The 19,472-nt window shown below is 53.7% G+C and overlaps 1 protein-coding gene across 1 annotated transcript in view; it reads left to right on the top strand.

Moving 5' to 3' along the window:
* The window catches only part of SMOC1 (SPARC related modular calcium binding 1), a 156,373-nt gene extending 140,286 nt beyond the window's left edge, over positions 1-16,087 (top strand). The window contains 2 exon segments of the mRNA XM_032624733.1: positions 8,701-8,945; positions 14,177-16,087. Coding sequence (XP_032480624.1) covers positions 8,701-8,945; positions 14,177-14,193 — 262 coding nt within the window. The 3' untranslated portion in view covers positions 14,194-16,087.
* Positions 16,088-19,472: the final 3,385 nt, after the last annotated feature.

The raw sequence follows: 19,472 nt of genomic DNA on the forward strand, positions 1-19,472 counted from the left end.
GGGGTGGAGGAGATGACAGTGGTGGTAGATGACACACAGGATGCAGGTCCAAAGGGCCTGTGAGATGTTGCTTCCATTATGAAGCCAGAGCGGGAGGCACGGCAGGAGTAGGGAGAGTTCTGGCTCCTTAGCAACGGGAAGTACCATGTGCTTGGCAGGGATGGGCAGCCTGACTCTCAGCTTACGTGGCTCACCAAGGAGGGAGCGCTAGTACCCCTCCGCATCTCCCCAGAGGCAGAGCTGTCAGAGGGCAAGGAGTGCCACCACGACAGGCCCAGGTCCCCAGGCTGGTGGAAGGGCCCCAGCATGACTGCATCAGCACAACCGCAGGGCTGTGTATCTGGGGTGGGCACCAGGACTCCCAACACAGCTGTCAGTGGTTCTGTGTCCGAGGCAGACAAGGGCAGCAATCCTGAAAACCCACTTTTATGTCACATCACAGTGAGTGCAGTGGCTGCCTTGTGGGTTGCCACTCTAGGAAACTGCTTGTTCAGGGAGCTTGCTCTCAGCAGGCCCATGGTCCTGTGAGCTCTGAGGCTGGATTTCTGGCCCTGCTCTGTTTTGCTCACCCTGTGGAAGGGTCCAGGCCTCCCCTGGGAGGAGCACAGCAATAAGTCTGAAAAGATGGAGACAGGGTCTGACAGGTCGGCAGATGAGAACTGCCCAGAGGCAGCCCACGGTGCTCAGCCACTGGAAGTCTAAAATCGAGAGGGCTCTGTCCGAACCTCCAGGAGGAGGGAGAGGAAATTATGAAAAGGCATATTCAGTATTATATGCTTTTTTGTTATTAGTGCTTGGAATGTGAAAACATACCTGATGTTTCATGCAGAAATGGGTATGAGCTATTTATGGTTTTTAGAAGAGAGGGAAAAAAGAAACGAGAAAGGGGCATGGCCTTACGAATTCCAGGTCTGGGTGCTTTCCACCCACAAATCCCAGGGCTGCTGGCTCTGACCCACTGCTCAGGGAGCCTGCCTGGTGCTTCTGCTTGGGTTCTAAGGAGACAGGACTTCACCCTCCACCCCATTTGCTTCTGCGGGAGCGCAGCCCTTGAGCCCGGCCTGGCCTCGGATCCAGGCAGCCTTCAGTGCCAGAAGGAAAGGACCAAACCCAGCTAGAATCCTGGGCTGGGAGGCCAAAATCACAGGTGGGCCTGCCTGCCAGGGCAAGTTCGGATGGACACTTGACCCTCAGATAGCAGGCTGAAGACATTTTTACAGAAAATAAAAAACTAAGAAGTTCGTAAATGCTTTTAATCCCAGTGTGTCATTAGGGAAGGGAGTTTTTGTTGCTGTGGTTTCCAAAAAACCTCTTTTAGGTATAATATAATGTTGGGAGAAATTTTTTTAAAAAAAATTCTTCCTAAACATGGTTTTCATTTCAAGCTCATGTGAGCCCGACCGTGTTTGGTTTTGATGAGAATGAAAGGTTTGAACTGCGTTTGGTAATTGTGTTACCTGGAGGCTAGACTTGTAATCAAAAGACAGACAAGATATATCAAGAAATAGTTTAGAAATCAAGGAAGTGGGAGTGGGCCTGCGGAGAGAAGGAGAAAGAATCAGTTATACAGGGAGGTGGCTGGCCAGGATTACCGGTTTTACTGAGTTTTAAATCCCTCGCAGGTCTCCCTAATATATTTTGAAAAAGCAAAAAAGCCGAACTCTGACCACGAACTGGCCATTGCAGGATGGTCTTGCTGGCGCTCACCCTCCTCTCATATGCCGCTCCCTCCTGTCATTATGTCCCAGCCACTGGTCTTCTCAGGTCCTCAAACAGGCCAAGCTCTGGCCTGCCCCAGGGCCTCCAAGCCAGGTGCTCCTTCAACCTGGAATGTGAGTCCCCCATCCTCCCGTGACTGGCCCTGCTGCTCCATTTAAATATCATCTTCTCAATGACCAATCCATCCAAACTAAAGGAGCAGCCCTGTCACCCCTCTATCACAACACCGCTTTTTTTTTTTTTTTTTTTTTTGGCGGTACGCGGGCCTCTCACTGCTGTGGCCTCTCCCGTTGCGGAGCACAGGCTCCGGACGCGCAGGCTCAGCGGCCATGGCTCACGGGCCCAGCCGCTCCGTGGCATGTGGGATCTTCCCGGACCGGGGCACGAACCCGCGTCCCCTGCATCGGCAGGCGGACTCCCAACCACTGCGCCACCAGGGAAGCCCACAGCACCGCTTTTTAATTCTCAGTCTAGTGCTTGTCCCTATCTGATGTTTTGCTGGTTTGTTTATTTGTATCTGTCTCCGCTACCCAATGAAAATTGAACTCAACGAGAGAAGGAGCGTTTTCTGCCTTCTTCCCTGCTGTATTCCTAGAACTCACGATAGTGCCTGGCACACAGTAGGTGCTCAGTAAATATCTGTTAAATGAATAAATAACCAGAAGGATGGGTGGATAGATGGATGGATCCCTGTTAGATACAGAGAGGGATGTCTCAATAAGGCCTCTTTTTCTTGGCACACGTCAGAGGCTCCAGCAACGACTTCAAGACTAATTATGAGGCCAGATCTAGCCCTGAAGTTCACTGTAATGCTTCTTTGTCACCAGGGCCTTACTGCGCCCTGGCTGGGACCAAGGGACTTGGGCACCCTGTGGACAGCCCCTGGTCAGGCACCCTTCTACAGTGGGAGGGCCAAGGCACAGGGCAGCACATCTGGAGCAGGGCTGGCGAAGAGAATTACGGAATCCAGGGTCCCTGGGTTTGGGCCTTGGCTGTGAATTCAGGTAGAATTGAGGTTGCAAGCGCAAGGTCAGAGAAGCCACAGCTGATCCCTCCTGCGTCCTCTCAGGGTCTGGCAGTTAAAGCTGGACACCAGCTGGGGCCAGCGGGAAACAGTCCCATTTGGGGACAGTGGGAAGAAGGGACAGGGAGGAGTTTGGGCTGAGCAGAAAAGCAGGTGTCTTCCCCCCAAACCACCACCTGTCAGGCTTGGAGATTTTAGCTTTGCACAAACTCTTATATCTCACCCCTGGCATAAGCTCTGTGCTGGGTTCTGGGGACATACAGGGATGAGGGCATGGTTCCGGGCTGGAGGAGCTCCTGGGAGAAGAGCTATGTAATCACGTGAGTGCGCTGTAAAGCCAATGTGACAACAGAGGCAGATGGAGTCCTGCAGGGACTCAGGGGAGGGAGGGCGTGTGAGAGAAGGCTTTCCACAGGAGGTAACATTTCAGCCACATCTTCACTTACAAGTGAGAAAATGCCCCGACCTAGATGGACCAGGAATAAGGGTATCCCAGCAGAGGGACCCTAGGGGTAGCAAGGTACGAACGAGGTAGGGTCTGTGGAAGGAATTGTGAGGAGTAAGGTTTAAGCTTGGGAGGCAGGCTGTGGACAGGCAGGAGATGAGACTGTAGAGCTGGGCAGAGCCCAGATCATGCTGGGTCTTGTGATTCGCGCCAGAGAGGGCCACAGGGAGGCATGTGACTAGATGGGCATTCCTATGGAAGCCAGATGGGGGGAGGGGAGCTAAATGGGGCAGGAAGGTTACAGCCCACACCAGAGGGAAAGGTGGTGAGAATGTGGACTAAAGCTGTGGCGGACGGGATGATTTACTGAAGCTTTAGTAATGAAATCAATAGGATTTGAAGACTTGCTGGATGTAGGGAGTGGAAGAGGGAGATATCTACTTCCTTTTCTGGTCTTCTAGCCTGATTTAGGGGGAAAGCAGTGCTGCCCAGATCTAAAAATAGGCAAAGTAGAATGGGGTATCCATGGAAACATCTGTGGCTAGTGCCTGGGAGGGGGTGGCCTGCAGGTATCATTAGATGAGAGCTGTTCTCAGTGAAGGGTTGTTAGATCATTGAATTATGCTCTTTTTTTTTTCTTTTTTTTTTTGCGGTACGCGGGCCTCACTGCTGTGGCCTCTCCCGTTGCGGAGCACAGGCTCCGGACGCGCAGGCCCAGTGGCCATGGCTCACGGGCCCAGCCGCTCGGCGGCATGTGGGATCTTCCCGGACCGGGGCATGAACCCGCGTCCCCTGCATCGGCAGGCGGACTCTCGACTCTCAACCACTGCGCCACCAGGGAAGCCCTGAATTATGCTCTTGGTCCTTCCCGCTCCAGAAGGCAGAGTTCCGCCCCCAGCCCCTCACCCCACCGGCTACATCAGCCTCGCCATCGGCATTTATCAGTCCCACAGGGGGAGTTCTGAGATCCTAGCTGGCAGAGCCTTCTAGAGCAGGGGAACCCTCTCCTTTCTCCACTCCACCCTAGAAAAAGTCAACGTTGAGAGGAGCTGGGCTGGGCCACGTGAGCCTCGTTGCCCCTCCCGTGGTCCTGCAAGAAGAGACTGTGGGTCTTGAGGCTTCCTCCTTCCTGCCCAGTGTGGTGACTTGTTGATGTTCTTGCAAGGAGGAGGCTGGAATGCGGCTGACTTGGCATTTCCCAACTCTACCCACCCGCACAGCTGGCAGGGCCTGGACCCGGCTCCAGATGGGGCTCAGTTGGCCTGCTTGGCTTGGCCCGTGCTTCCAGGCCATCCCACCTCACCTTGTTTAAAACTGCTTGGGACAGCGGAATTGGGCCCAAGATCTTGGCCAGCGCCAGTTTCCTTGTGGTAAAAGGGGCTGACTCTCCAGCTGTGCGTTGCAGCCAAGGCCCGGCGGGCTGAGGCTGCAGAAGCGACACTGAGAGGGCTGCAGGGGAAGGGTGGCACCTGCCGCCTCTTAATTTGGGAGAAGACTCGGTGGGGCCCGGCCAGTCCAGGGAGGGACCTGGCTCTAGTGGTTTTCCTCATCCCTGGAGACGGGAGGCAACAGGACGGCCACCAAAACAGCCCAGAGGCAGGGCTGACGCCAACATTGCACCGTGTCTCTCCGCACCATATCCGAGGAACTTGGATCCTCTACACACCCAATAAGCCCTTTTAATGGAAGTGGAATTGTACCTGTAGGGAGGCCCATAGCAAGGGCCTGGGCATCACTGTTAAGTGATCCTAAAGAACCATCACACTCTCTAGCGTAGGGTCCCCAGCCCTGGCCTGATGAGCAGCTTTGAATTCCAGCGGTTCTGTTCCCAATTCTGTGCGCGTGTGTGAGAGAGAGGCCGGGAGTCTGATGCCAGTGTAACCCTAGAACTGGGAGTGCAGGTTGCCAGTGTTTTTAAAGGATACTGCTAGAAAGCTGTAAGAGCTGGAGGGCTCAGTGGGCTGTGGCTTTGAGGTCAGGGGTAAATTGTGAGGAGTCCAGCGGTGATGGAAAGGACTCCAGCACAGACTGCTTGAGAGGTTTCTGGAGACTCAGGGAGGCTCTCTTGCCCCACCCCATCCAGCACTCCCCTGGGAAAACCTTAGCTTCTCCTTAGTTAACAGAGGCTTCTCGTGTCTTCTTTCACACGTGCCCACCGCTGGTTTGGCTAAATCAGGACTCCTGATAGATGTCAGGCTTAACTAGTTCTTGCATGAAGCACGGTAGTTTGGGGACTTGAGGCCGCTGTGAAGCCAGAAACCTCATTTTCAGCGTTTTGAGCCAGATGCCTTCAGTAGTTTTCTTTTTTCTAGTGTGTTTTGTTGGAAGCATGAAAACTACCCCCAAGCCCCTCCCAGTTACTGTCTTTTGTCTCACCCAATCTTCTTCCAGAAGGTTCAGACTTATTCTTCTGGGGTCATGGCTGGAGTCTCCTTCCCTCTAGACGAGGGTTCTTAACTTGAGTCCGTGACCTTGGATGAGGCTTAGGGAGTCCATTAAACCCCTAAAATCTGCAGAGTTCTGGGTGCATGTGCGTTTTAGGGAGAGGGACTATGGCTTTGTTTACGTTTTCTGAGGGTCCATGATCCCACCCCACTGCCCCGCACCCTCGCTAAGAAATTCTTGCCTTAAATGTACTTGGCGCTTGGCCTAGACAAAGCCTTGGCTTCCAAAGTAGGACCCTAGTGCTGCCTAGCTACACGTGTGGAGCCTGGCTCTGATGTTTGGGGAGGGGGTAGCATGGGATTCTGGAAGTCAAAGGATTTCAGAAGCAGAGTGCCTTACGCCAGCTGGGGACGGGGGCGGGGAGAGGCAGGCCCCTCAGGCCCACAGAGCAGGCTGCCGGTTGGGGAAGTGCTATAGGGAGGCAGAGGCACTGCTTGCAGGGCTCTCGGGGGACGTCTCCTGGATGTCTCCTGGGACGTGTCCTCGGCGGCTGCGGGGTATGGGGGACGTACGGGGGGTAGCAGGCAGAAGGCATGGGCACTCTGGGCTGGGGAGCTCCTGCTGGGAGTGAGGACGGCAGGAACACGGTTCTCCAGACAAGGAGGCAGGGAAGGGAGGGAAAACGGAGCAGCCCCCAAATGACAGTCACTCTCTGGTGTAAGAGGAAACAGAGGCTGTAGCGCGGGAGAAGAGCTGCTTCTTGCTGGAGCCTAGCACAAAGGAAGGTGCGGGGAGCTCTAACAACAGAGTCGCTGAGAACTGGGCAGGCAGGCGGGAGCCCAGGAACACGTATTGGGGGCAGCGAGCCTCTCCTGGCTGGGCGTCTAGGCGGGATGACCTCATCCCTTTCCGTCTCAGCAAGTGAGGCTTTATTATTCCAGCCTCTAGGTAGACATTACGCTATGCTGAGCCTAAAGGTTAAAGGAAGAGCTGCCTTCGGGGGGGGGGGGGGGGGTTGGTTCTCGTGGCCCCCTCACGGGGGGGGCCGAGGGGGAAGGCCCTCCCCGGGCCGCCTTAGAAAGCCTGGGTGGGAATAGCTGGAGCGTCTCCCCTGGGTCCCTCCCGGCTCTCCTCCCGCAGCTGGGTCCTCCCTCGCGTGTAGGAGAAGGCGAGGGCAGGCAGGGTGCCCTGCGAGGGAGCTGGCCACCCTCCCTGCTGCTCCACGAGCATCCTGATAGGGAATTTTCTGGGGCCCGCCTGGTATACCCTGCAGGCTCGAGAGTGAATGTTGCAGTGAAAGTAGAGGAAGCTTAAAACCACCAAAGAACCATGTACTGGCAGAGACAACAGTCTGAGCCATGCCTGTTTGAAAGCCCTTCCAAGCCTGGTTTCTATGACAGACCTAGCAGATTCCCCAAGGGCCAGAAGCAGACGGTCCCTCACACCTTCCCCAGGTGCTCACTGCACCAGACCTGTCAAGATGAGGTCCTGCTGGCAGATCCACTAATTGTGCTGTCTTGGAATTGGTCCAGGGTGCCCAGGGGGACCTGCCCAAGACTGCAATCCACTTAATTAGGAGTGGGCATTCAACAGGGATGCTTGGCTTTTTTTTGGTAATGAAACATCTTTTTCCCTAAATGGTGAGGCCACTTGGGGGTTGGGGTAGGGGAGGGAGTTTGCTGGCTCATTCATGGCGGAGGTGTCAGGGATGGTCCGCTCCCTCCCAGAAAACTCGGCAAAGCCTAGAGAAGAACCCCAAGGCACTGGGAAGTGCCTTGAATATTTTTCTTGCCAGGTACACCTTCAGAGTGTGCTGGCAGGCGCTGAATCCCTGGTGTAGGATCCCTGTGTGACAGCGAGCCCCTCTGCCCAGGCTTCTCACCCATGGTCGTCACGTAGTCTGTCCCAGTGCCCTGCAGACTAAGTATTTGAATGTATGGACCTCCCAACCTCAGCCTTAGTCCCCCAACCAAAGGAAAGTTACCCAGGGCTTTAAACAAAAGGGCCTGGACCATATTCACTCCGTGCCAAGCCCCAGCAGCAGGAACCATGGGACTCGTGTGACTCTGCTCTCCTGGCCAGAGACCCCAGTCACCCCCTCTAGAAGAGACGCATCATTGGCTTCAAAAGTTTCAGCTAACACCCTGAATCCTTTTTGGGAAAAGATGAGGCATGAGTAAATGAAATTGATGGGTAGGCCTTGTGTACATTACATGTGTAGGCATTGCTCTTGTCACGTTACGGTCACCATGCATACATGGGCTGTGTTAGATGCGGTCACCGCTGTGCATCTCGACACCGGGAAGCTTTCTTGGTTACTCTAGCCCAGTGCTTCTTAGCAGAATCCCCTGGGGGTTCTAGTTAACATGTGGCTTCCTGGGTCCACCCTGGGCCTCCTGTCTTGAAACCTCTATGTGGACAGACTCGCGCTTAGTAGGTCTGGACTTGCCAGCTGTAGAACCTCTGTTTGCGTCCATCTCAATTGCCTTCTTTCCTCAATTCTTACCACATTTGATACCTGACAGGGACGGCCCACGGGAACTTCACACTGACCTGTTGCCGCTCGGTTTCACTTTTTTGGCTCTGTTTCGCCAAGACAGCAGTTTCAAGCCAGGGGCTCTGCCTCCTGCTTTGGAAGCCCTCCCAGGACCTGGACTGGCACTGGGTGGGTGGTGCAGGCTCTGAGCACCCTTTCCCATAGTCACGTTCATTTGGATGCCAAGTTCATGTGTAACGGGCAGCTCGTGTGGCAGCAACACTAGGCTGGGAGAAGGACAGTTTGGATCCCTGTGGTTTCTCAGGTGAATTATATCCAGCCAATATGTCTTGAGCATCCGTCTTGTACGAGAACATTGCTGGCTATGGCGGAGGGGGTGGCGGGCTCACCTACTTGGGGACCCCTGAAGAACGAAGTGTCCAGTCTTGTGGCTCAAAGTTGGAAAGGATGGCTTGATTCGGCTGCAGGCTCATTGGGGCTGGGAGGGCTTGGGCTCGGATAAGCCGTTTCTGCCCGGCTGCCGGCAGCCCTGGCATCTGAGCACGTGGGAGGGAACTGAGGCTGGGCTGGTGGCTCCTGCAGGATCCTGAGCGGTGTGCTTGGGGATGGGGGTGTCTGCCCGTGGCCCAGGTTCTCAGAGCCAGACCCCAGCCACACCCTGGAGGAGCGAGTGGTGCACTGGTACTTCAGCCAGCTGGACAGCAACAGCAGCGACGACATTAACAAGAGGGAAATGAAGCCCTTCAAGCGCTACGTGAAGAAGAAAGCCAAGCCCAAGAAATGCGCCCGGCGTTTCACTGACTACTGTGACCTGAACAAGGACAAGGTCATCTCACTTGCCGAGCTGAAGGGCTGCCTGGGTGTCAGCAAAGAAGGTGAGTGCTCGCCTATGCTCCTGGCCCACTAGGACTTGCCCCGCCCGGGCCCGGGGGCCAAGGGCTCCCCCAGTAGATGAGGTCCCAGGTGCGTGTTTATTCACCTACTTACTGGGAGTGTGTTATGCTTCATGCTAGACGCCTGATATAGTGGAGGAATGGATGGATAAGGTCCCTATCCTTCCACAGTCTATGGAGGAGACAGATGCTAAAGTATTTACATACCTTGTGGCAAGTGTTATGAGGGTGTATTAGGATAGGCCAGGCTGCAGTGACAAGTAGAACCACACATGTAATGGCTCAGCTCAGCTCAGCCCCATAAGTGGGTATTAGTTCATCTTGCCCATATAATAGTTCACCACGATTCCAGGTCCTAGGGGTGTGTGTGTGTGTGGGGGGGTGTGTATGCAGGGGAAGGAATAGGAGTGGGGATTGCTTCGTGTGCAGTCACTGAGATTCAGGCTGAGAATGACGCTGCCATCTTTATTATGTGGCATCCAGGGTCACCCTGGGGGTCTTCTCCCTTCCCAGCCAGCCAGATGGCATAAAGCCTGGAGCAGTGCCTGTGGTGGGGGGTTGATGGGCCGGTCCTGGAAGTGACACACATCACCTCTCCTATTTCACTGGCTTGAACTCAGTCACTAGACCACACCCCACAGTAAGGAAGGCTGGGAACCCAGGAAGAGGAGGAGAGCGTGAATTCTGGTGGACACCTAATGATCTCTGTCACAGTGGAACAAGTGCAGAGTATTGTAGGAACCTACGTAGGGCACCCCCATCAGCTCAGGGGCAGACGGGCTTGGAAAACCTTGGGAAGGAGGTGATGTCTAGACCAGGGGTCAGCCAACCGTAGCCCATGGGCCCAATCTAGTCCACGGCCTGTTTCTGTACAGCCGGTGAGCTGAGTGGTTTTTCTATTTTTAATGGGATGTAATTTTCAAAAAAGAAGTATATACAACCGAGACTATTGTATATGGTACATGACCACCAAAGCAAAATACTTACCAGCTAGTCCTTTACAGATAAGTTTTCTGCCCCTGCTCTACAGCAATCCCTGAGCAATGAGTAAGAGGTGGCCAAGCAGAAAGATCAGGGGAGGGGAGAGTGTTCCGAGCTGAGGCAAATGAAGAGTGAAGCTGCAGAGGTGAGGGAGGAGAGTTCTAGAGGAGCTGAAGGATGTCGGTGTGACTGAGATGCATGTTTGAAGATGGAAGGGGAGGGGAAGGGGTAGGAGGCAAGGTGAGAGAGTTTCAGCTGTACAAGGGCAGTGGGGAAGCTGTTGAAGGGATTCAGTCAGAGAAACAAGAGCGTCAGTTTTGCTTAAAAATTATTCTGGTGCAGTGTGGGAAATGGACTGGGGATAAGCGAGGCAGAGTCCCCCGTAGGAGGCTGTGGCTGTCCAGACAGGAGGTGATGGAGGCCATCCCCCAGTAGGGGATGCAGAGTAGTGGGTAGAGGTGACTAGGTAGACCTGCAGGCCTTGGTGACTGAGTGCATAGAGGGATGAAGGTTGGTTTGGGCAACTGGACAGTGGGTCCGTTCACTGAGATGGGCAACGTGGGAGGAAGAGCCGAGCGGGTGCAGGGGGACAGGGAAGGTGACGAGGATGGCTTGGACGTGCCAAGTTGGATGCACCCAAAGAATTAGAGGGTCTGTAGTGCCAGTGGAAGGTCTGGGCTGAAGATACCAATTCGGGTGGTGCTGACTTATTTGAAATGGAAGCTTGGGAAATGCTGAGATTGCCTTGGAGGAGACGTAAGGGCTTTTCCTCATTCTAACCCTTGTTTGACAGTGTAAACCCAAAAGGTAGCTGGGGAAGTGGCTGAATTACCATGAGGTACCCAGTCTCGGGACCTGCCCGCTCCATCACTGGGTTCTGGCCTTTGTTCTGGGGCGTGTGGCCCTGGGTGAGTGACCTCATCACTCTGGGCACCCCTGTCTGATGAGGGTGCCTCTCTGTGTTCCCACGACTCTGAGTCCCCAGGACCCTGCCTCAGCCACAGACTAGTTCTTTCACCCGAGTACAAACTACTCAGCCATCCAGGGTTTCAGTGTTTTCATCGGTAAGATGGAAATAATCATAATATCCACCTCATAGGGCTGTTCTGCTGATTCACTGGGACAGTGAGTCAAAGCAGTTGTCATAGTGCCTGAGACACTGAAGCAACTCCGTGGCAGTTCAATATTACTATTCTCCTTCATAAGATCATTGCCGCTGGCGGAAGCCTTATCACACTGCATTTGCAGTTCACGTTCCTGATTCTCCCCTGCAGCTCCCCTGTAGCTGTGGGTGTGCCTTCTCAATTTCTAACCTCAGGCAGAGTGCACAGTGCACGGTGCACGGCGCCCAGTAACAGTGCATTAGACCCTTGTCAAATGATGAAGGGATAGGAGAGGGATTGTCCTGTATGGTGACATTACGCTTTGGCATTTGGAATCTGTGCCCATTTCTCAGAGCACAGGCTGAGGGCCAGTATTGGAAAGAGACTGTATGTTAGTATAGACCCCAGGCCCACCCAGGAGCACTTCTGGGCTCAGTGGGGTTGGAATCACAGAGCTCTGTAGCCCCTCTGCCCTCAACCCCCTTCCCGTGCTGGTAGTTCAGGTCCGTGCAGCACACAGCGGCCAAGGGGAGGCTGAGTGTGGTGACCTCGGGTCCACCGAGCTCAAGGAGGCCTCCCGGCTGTCCTCTGAAGCTTTGTGGGGCACCAGGTGCACAGAACCCAAAGGAAGCATCCAGCCCTGACACTTACTAGCTCTGTAATCTTTAGCAAGCTACCCAATCTCTCTGAGCCTCAGTTTCCTCATCTGCAAAATGGAGATGATAGCGTCTGCCTCACAGATTCGGTGTGAAGGTTTAACAAGCTGTTGCCCGTGAAGAACTTAGCCCAGTACGTGGTTAGTGGTGAACGCACAGAAGAAATTGGGAGTAGTAGAGTAACGCACCCCCAGGCTGCCGGCAGCTTCGCAGGGTCCCTCTCCTCTGCGGAGCGGCAGAAAAGCCACTTGGGTAGATGGTATGTAGGGAATGGAGCAGATGTTGGTCATCTGGTGTGCGGCGCCCTCTGGTGGGCTGAAAGGGGCTTGCACACCAAGTTGGGGGCAGAAGTCGGGTGTGGGGCGGACACAGAGTTTGGGGGTGAATGTAGCTTTGGGTGTGAGGGACTGAATTTTCGGGAAATGCCCCATGAACACAGGCATTTTTACCAACCGGATTCCTCACTGGGGAGCTGAATTCTCTGCGCAGTGTTCTGAGGGCTGGTCTTTCTTAACTGGCCCTTCCCAGTATATAAAGCACCATCGTTAGGATTACTGTCACCACCCTGTGAAGCAGGTAGGCTGGAGCCCAGTTCTTCCATTGAAAAAAGTTGCTGGCTCTCCCAATGAATTGCCCAAGGATGGCACCTGCTCCGGGCTCGGACCTTTTCTCTCCCCTGCCTTCCTTGGTAGTTAAGAGCATGATTCTGGAAGCAGACAGTCGGGTCTGAGTTTGCTTCACCACGTAAAAGCTACGCCATCTCCAAGCCTCAGTTTCATCCTCATAAAATGCGGATAATTTGATTGTTTTGTTAGAACCATATACAGTTGCTCTGAGGATGAAGCGATATTTTGGTAAAGGGATTAGTGCGGCAAGCCTTCAGGGTGAGAGCTGGTTACCGCTGGCTGTACGTTTTCTCTCCTGAGTTTCAGCCTGGTGGGCGGGACTATTTGAGGTCCTCTGTACGTGCAGATCCTGTCACCCCTGAGAGAAGCAGCTGCTGGCCGGAGCAGATGAAAGATGGGATTCAGGGCCTGGCAACCTGGCTCACCTCCCACCCACCTGCCTTCGGCTTGTCCCTCTATCTTTCCAAGTTTGTCTTCTCATCCGTGACATTGGATATACCAGTATCTACCCCTCACCCCACCCCACCCTGTGTTCTGTCTTTTTTCTCCCGTCTTAAGGAATGTTAGTGTGAGCTGAGGGTGGGCGTGTGTCCCCACAGCACTTTACGCTCCTCCAAGCCCTTTCTCCGTGGATTCAGTTCATCCTCAAGGCAACCCTGTGAGAGGCACCGTAGAAGCAGCACAGCTGTGGTCCTAATTCCTGCTCCACAGACTGACCCAGAGGGGTTAAGGGCGGTGCACGACATCACACAGCCTCCAGGGCCCACGTGGAGCTGGCCCAGCTCTTGGTGTGCCTGCCTTGCAGCTCCCTGCTCCTCCCTTAGGAGACCTGGGCCCTGCAGAGCCTCCAAAACCGATCAGCACCCTGTGGGGTGGAGTGGGTGTTCGCAGAACAAGCCTTGGACCTCCGTTAAGCTCCTCAACTGCTCTGAGCATCAGTTTCTGGATTTGTTAAGTGAAGGGGCTGGACCAGATGATGGCTAAGGTTCCTTCCACCTGACCTTCTGCGACTGGTGGAGCCAGGACCCATGTCCATCAGCACTAAAGCCCCTCTCAGCCAATGAGGGGGCCCTGGCCTTAGGGAACAGGGACTGTGTTTAAAGGTGTTGGCTAACAAGGGGTTTACCTGGGTAGAACAGGAAGCCTGGCCACACAATCTCTGGCTCTTCCCCAAGTGCCCTCTTCATTCTGGGGCTAGAGGGGCCAGGGGCCCAGGTATAGAAGAAGCCCTACCAGTTCTCTGGGTCAAGGCCCCTCAAGCGTCCTAAGTTCCTGTTTTGGCAGGTGGTAGTCTTGGCATCTTCCCCCAGGGAAAATGATCAGGCAAAAACCCACTCAGGAAGTCGCCTTCTTTCTGGGGTCCTTTCTATGGGCCCCTGATGCAGCTTCGGTAGTGCAGCCGAGTGTTGGGATTGGCCAAGTTACTTGGACTCCCATGTTCGATTTGTTTGCTGAGGACACAAGAGAAAGGTTAGTCAGTGCTACAAGGATCCTACCATTCCCACCTATAAACGAGCACCTACCACTTCCGCCCCAGCCCCAGGTTGAAAGGCCGGCATCTGGGAGTAGGATGGTTTGTACAGAGTGCACGCCCCCCAACTGTGTTTACTGGGCAAAACCTAGTTCTCTGGAATGGCAGCCTCATGTTGTTGCCATTGTGATGCCTCATGGTGGCAAAGATGGGCTGGTAAAACATGGGCTTGTCTGCAAATCCAGGTTACCTGTGTCCCACCCAGCCCCGTATTTAACAGCAGGTAGAAAAGCCTGCTCCGGTGAGGAAATGGACATGTGTAGCTGGATTGCTCGTAAACCCAACCCTAACTTCTCACTTATGCCTCCCTTCTCAGTAGGACGCCTCGTCTAAGGAGCAGAAAACCAAAGGGCAGGTGGAGAGACCAGGGAGGCAGGATGGATCACCGGACACCTGACCTTGGACGCTGCCCACAGCCCAGCCACGTCCCATGTAACATGAGTGGTGCCCGCCGTGTTTGCACTTTTAATAACTCTTACTTGTGTGTTTTCTTTTTGGTTTCATTTTTAAACACCAATATCTAATACCACGGTGGGAAAAGGAAAGGGAAGAAAGACCGTTCGTTCTCTTTTATTGTTAAGGTTTTGGATCTACTACTGACAACTTTTAGGGTTCTGAGGGGGCGAGGGTCTTGTTGGGACTGAGAAGAAAGAGATTTATATACTGTATATAAATATATATGTAAATTGTATAGTTCTTTTGTACAGCCATTGGCACTGCTGTCTGTTTATTCCCCTCCCTGTTCCTGCTCGGGGTTGTGAGGGCTCTGGACCCACGGCCCAGCTTTCTGGAACCCAGAACTCCATCTCCAGCCCGCTTGGATTCTGTTTGGAGAACGACCCCTGTGGTTAGAGCGCAGACTCCATTAGTTCTCTTCTAGTGGGAGGAGGGCACCGCCTCTTGCTGTGTCTGTCAGAGCTGGCAAGTCACTTGGCGGTTGACCTTCTCAAGGGAGGCTGGGTGTGGGACAATGTGAGGGGCCCCTGAAGGGAGGGCTCCCGTGCCCATGTGCTCCTGCCGTCCGGACCCCCAAGTGGCCCTGACCCCGTGGGTGCACCGTGTCCTGGTGGCCCACTGAGCAAATTGTCCCCCAAGGATTTGCGTTAGGGTCAGTTGAAACATTTCCACCCGTGTTTAGCATCTCCTCCACGTAAAGCATGAGAAGGGAGCCAAAGAAGGAAAAGACACACGGAGGGGCCTTTTATTTAGTAGCTGTTTAGTATCTGAGCCGCGGAGGGAAGAGGACAGAAGGCCTGCCCTGGTGAGTGCAGTGCCCACAGGAGGCTTCTCATCTCCTGCAAACCCATGAATGAGGCTTCCCGAGACAGCTCCCAGGGCCAAGGTCAGACTAGGCTTTTACTTCCACTCCCCTCTGTCTCCCCTTGCCGGCCTCTGGTCATCGTAAGCCTGAGGGAAGGGTTGTGTTGGCCACCTTGTGGGAGACTCAGCCTTTTTTTCTTTTTAAACTCAGTACTGAGGTTCTCCCTGTTCCCTTAAATGCTCTTAAAGGCTTCCAGGCTTGAGGCCAGTCCCAGAGCAAAGCTCATCCTGGGCCTCCCACTTCTGCCTCGCCTAGAAGTGCAGAGATAATAACCCGGCTGTGGGGAAATCCAGGCCTAGCTTTCCGCAGACGTTTTACTGTGATTCCAGCGTGGAATCCAATGTGCTGGGCAGCCTTCGGGTCAGATGCCAGCTTCTTCTGCCCGGGTGACCATGCCTATCTGACAGTCATCAAAGAGCAACACCTGGCACTTAGCACCCCTTCCGTGAGCAGGTGCGGCAGCAGTGAGGGAGGCTGGGTAGTAGCCCAGGACTGGTGCCCCTATAGATTGCTTTTGGAAATCTGGCCACGTCTCGTGCATCTCGTACCCCATCCCAGTATCCCATCCTCTGACTGGAGAAGGTTCTTGCTGTCTGGATGAAAGTCCCAGAGGTTGTGTTAGGGTGACTGGAGGCCCCATCCCAACGCGGTAAGGTGGAAGGGGAGCCCTAGCCCATTAGTTTGGACCAGAAAGCTCAGCGTGCTGGAACCGGATGGACTTTCCAGGAGACCCCAGTCCCCTACTCTGGCCAGGAGGAAGCACCTCCTTGTAGAAAGTCAGACTCTCCCCTGGGCATCTTCTCTCTCACACATATGTGGAGGCTGTGTTCTGTGGTTTTCCTTTGTGAGGAGGGAGGGAGACTATTTGTAGCTTGTTTTATAAAAAATAAAAATGAGTCAATCTTGGTGGCTGTTGCCTCTTTCTTTGGGTGGCTTCCTCTGATGGAAAGGTTGCATTTCCTTAAAAGGTTACTTGTTTTCTGTGGCCCGGGTGCCCTCCACTCTGATCTTGGGAAGTCTGAGGTGCTAGATGGGAAAGGAACCCAGAAGTGGCCGATAGGTGGCGCCACACTTTGCGGTTAGGACGTCGATGCCCTGGGCCCTCACCTGCAGTGTTGGTGCCCTCTTTGTAATTCTCCCTCTTGCCCTCACAAGGAAGGTAGGGGATGTTGGTGGTGGTGCTTTTGGGGCGGGGCTGGGGGTAGCCCGTTCTGTGGCTTCAGGCTGGTGGGAGTGGGCGTTGTGGCCATGATCCTTATCACAAGACCCCCAGGCTGGAAAGCAGCCGTAGACAGGGAGCAGGCCCCCAGTGAGGGTCACACCATCCGTGCCCCACTTTTGTGGGACACACGTTCAGGTCACATATTCAGGTCGAGGCTGCTGGCCTGCTTGGCATTGCTGGAGGCCTTCAGCGTGGACATTGCAGCAGAGATGAGGCTCTAGATTGTGTCTGGTGCTATGGGGTGTCTTTTCCCTTTGTATCCCACCCCTGCCCACATGCAGCTGTCCCCGGATGTGGCTTCCTCACCAGTCTCTTTTTGTCATCTCTGTTCCCTTGTCCTTTGCAGGTGAACAGAAGATAACGCCCCTGAGAAATTCTCCCCTAGCCTCCTTCACCTTTTTCCCGGGAAAGGATGTCAGCCTTTGAATGGGGTCATATAGGTCCCCCTTCTGTAGTGCTGACACTGAGCTGCTCTGTCCACGGGCCCTGAAATACTTAATACTCACCCCAGCCCAGTGCTACTGGCGTCATCAATCCCATTTCACAGGTGTGGACGCAGACTTGGGAGCTCGGTGACTTGCTGGGTTACACCCAGCTGGGAAAGGCAGAGCTGGGTGTCACCTTCAGATCTTCCTCTCCAGGCCTGGAGCTCTGCCCACTGCCCAGATGCCTTCCTGGAGGGGCTAGAACAACAGACTTCTCCCTCCTTAACCCCGGGTGGCTGCATTCAGCTATGAGTACACTTTTTTCTCTGCATAGTTTAGAGTCTTATTAAAAACCACTAATTTGTAGAGGTCTATCATGGGCTTCAGGGATTTGGGGAAGAGAAATAAGGGAGGTATTTGCCCATGCAGGACCTCATTGGGAGACTTGGGGTTGACCTAGCCTCCAGCAGAGAGATCCAGGCTGATGTGGGAAGGGGGCAGAGCCAGCCTGCAGCCCCGCTCAGCCTTCCTCTGCTCTCTCCAGAGACAGGAGGGCCATTCCCAGTAGCGGTCAAGGAGAAGTGAACGGTAGGTCCATCCTGTTTCTTCCTTCACCAAAAGTCTCCTGAGCCATGCTTGGCCTCTGTGGGGAGGGGAAGGCTGGGGACATTGTCAAGAGATGACTTGGGACTTCCCTGGCGGTCCAGTGGTTAAGACTCTGCAGTTCCAATGCAGGAGGCGCAGATTTGACCCCTGGTCAGGGAACTAAGATCCCAGATGCCGCACAGCACGACCAGAAAGAAAGAAAAAAAAAAAAAGAGAGAGGTGACTGCTGCTGGGGCCAGGCATCTTGCCAGGGTCCCTCAGATGCCATCAGAGGAGGGGCTTCCAGGCTGGTACTCATCCCTGGTTCCCCGGGGGATCTGGGTGGGATGGGAAGCTGGCAGCACCAGAGCCCTTGTAGAAAAAACCCAGAGAGAGAGCCAGCCTGCTCATCCGGCCATTTACTCCCAAGTTCCTGAACGACCCACAGGGCCACAGGTGTGCCCACCAAGGAGGTGGAAGAGCTTCCTGGCAACGTGATCTTCCGGTCTGTGGCATTTGACTTTTTTTTTTTTTTTTAATTGTACAAGGGGTGACAGGTGAAACTTGACCTTTTTCATGCAGTACCACCAAATCAAGCCCTCATTCCTATGGCCTGGATCACTACTCTCCTTTGTGTGACTTTCCTGAATTAATACAGGGAAGGGTCATGACCTTGGTCATATGCCTGCCAATGAATGCCTGTGCTAGGTGTGTGACACAGGTATCGCTCGTCATTTCTTGTCAAATCTGGCTCATCCCTTATACTCTTCTGTGTCACCCCAGCCAACACCTCATCGGTGTAGCCTCATCCCTCCCACTGTCTGCATTGCTTCCCTTCTTCCCTCAGCTGCTCTGTGAAGGTCCTTTTGCCTGGGGTCTTCGTAGCAAAGCTTTGTACTACAGCTAATGGTGCACCATCCTGTATGTGACACACCCAACCAGGGCAACCTTGATCATCCACATGCTTGGTGGTGCAGGGGCATTGAATACTTGGATGTGGTGTCTTCACTGGATGATGGGCACATTGGTGAATTACCCATAAGAATCAGGAGAGACCAGGATGAGATGCAATAACATACTTCCCCCGCACCCTTAAATCACAAAGCTACTCTTCTCCCTCCTGGAACATATCCATCATACGTCAGCAGGGGGCGCTGCTCTTCATCAGGGACCCAGGTTGAGGGAGGCTCAAAAAAAAACCGCAAAAAAAAAAAAGGCGGGGAGGATGCAGGGGGAACATGCTAAATTGTACCCTTGTTCTTAAAGCTTCCATCTGGAAGTGACGTCACTTTGTTCACATCTCAATGACTACAGCAAATCACATGGTCCCATCTAGCTCAAAGGCAGTTGGTGAGTGCCCAGAAGGAGAATTAGAAATATTTGGTGAACAGCTCTGGTGACTATCACAATGTAGGTTATCTTTGTGTTTTCCATATTGATGAAAAAAGCTGCAATTTTTACGTTGTCCAAGAATAAAAAGACTTGCTTTTCACAGTTTACATGGTGCATTTTACGTCTATTATTTCTGACAGATCTATCACATTTACGGTAATTACCGTTCTCCCTGTCGTTGGTAAAGCAGAGGGTGAATGCACCTTCCCTCCTGTGAGCTCCCCCCACCCCACCTGGGAGCTAATTCTCAGGTAACTGAGGCCCTGGAGTAACTAGCCATGCCCCCAGTGCTTGAGAACTTGGTGGGGCATCAAGTAACGCTGGGTGAAAGCAGTTGGGGAATAGCAGTACCCTGGGGTACAGATGTGAAACTTTCCCTCTGCAGTCATCGCTTTCACTGTGCTCCTCGGCATATCCTCCTTCCTCCGTGTAGTGGATCCCTTAGGACAACTTGGGCAGTTCCCATAACTTCCTGGTTACTTCAGGTATTTTACATGCTCAGTTCCAGCCAATGACAAAGCTTCAATCTCCAGCTTGATTTAGATACTCCTCCCCTCCTTGCCCTGGCACAGTCTGTTAACTGGCTTGGAGGAGAGAGCAGTGGGGCTTCGGTCAGGCTCTGAGACAATTCGTCCTCCACTTTATCCTGATGCAGCTCTCCTGAGAT

Source organism: Phocoena sinus, chromosome 2 (genome assembly GCF_008692025.1).
Source record: "Phocoena sinus isolate mPhoSin1 chromosome 2, mPhoSin1.pri, whole genome shotgun sequence".
In the NCBI taxonomy this organism is placed as follows: domain Eukaryota; kingdom Metazoa; phylum Chordata; class Mammalia; order Artiodactyla; family Phocoenidae; genus Phocoena; species Phocoena sinus.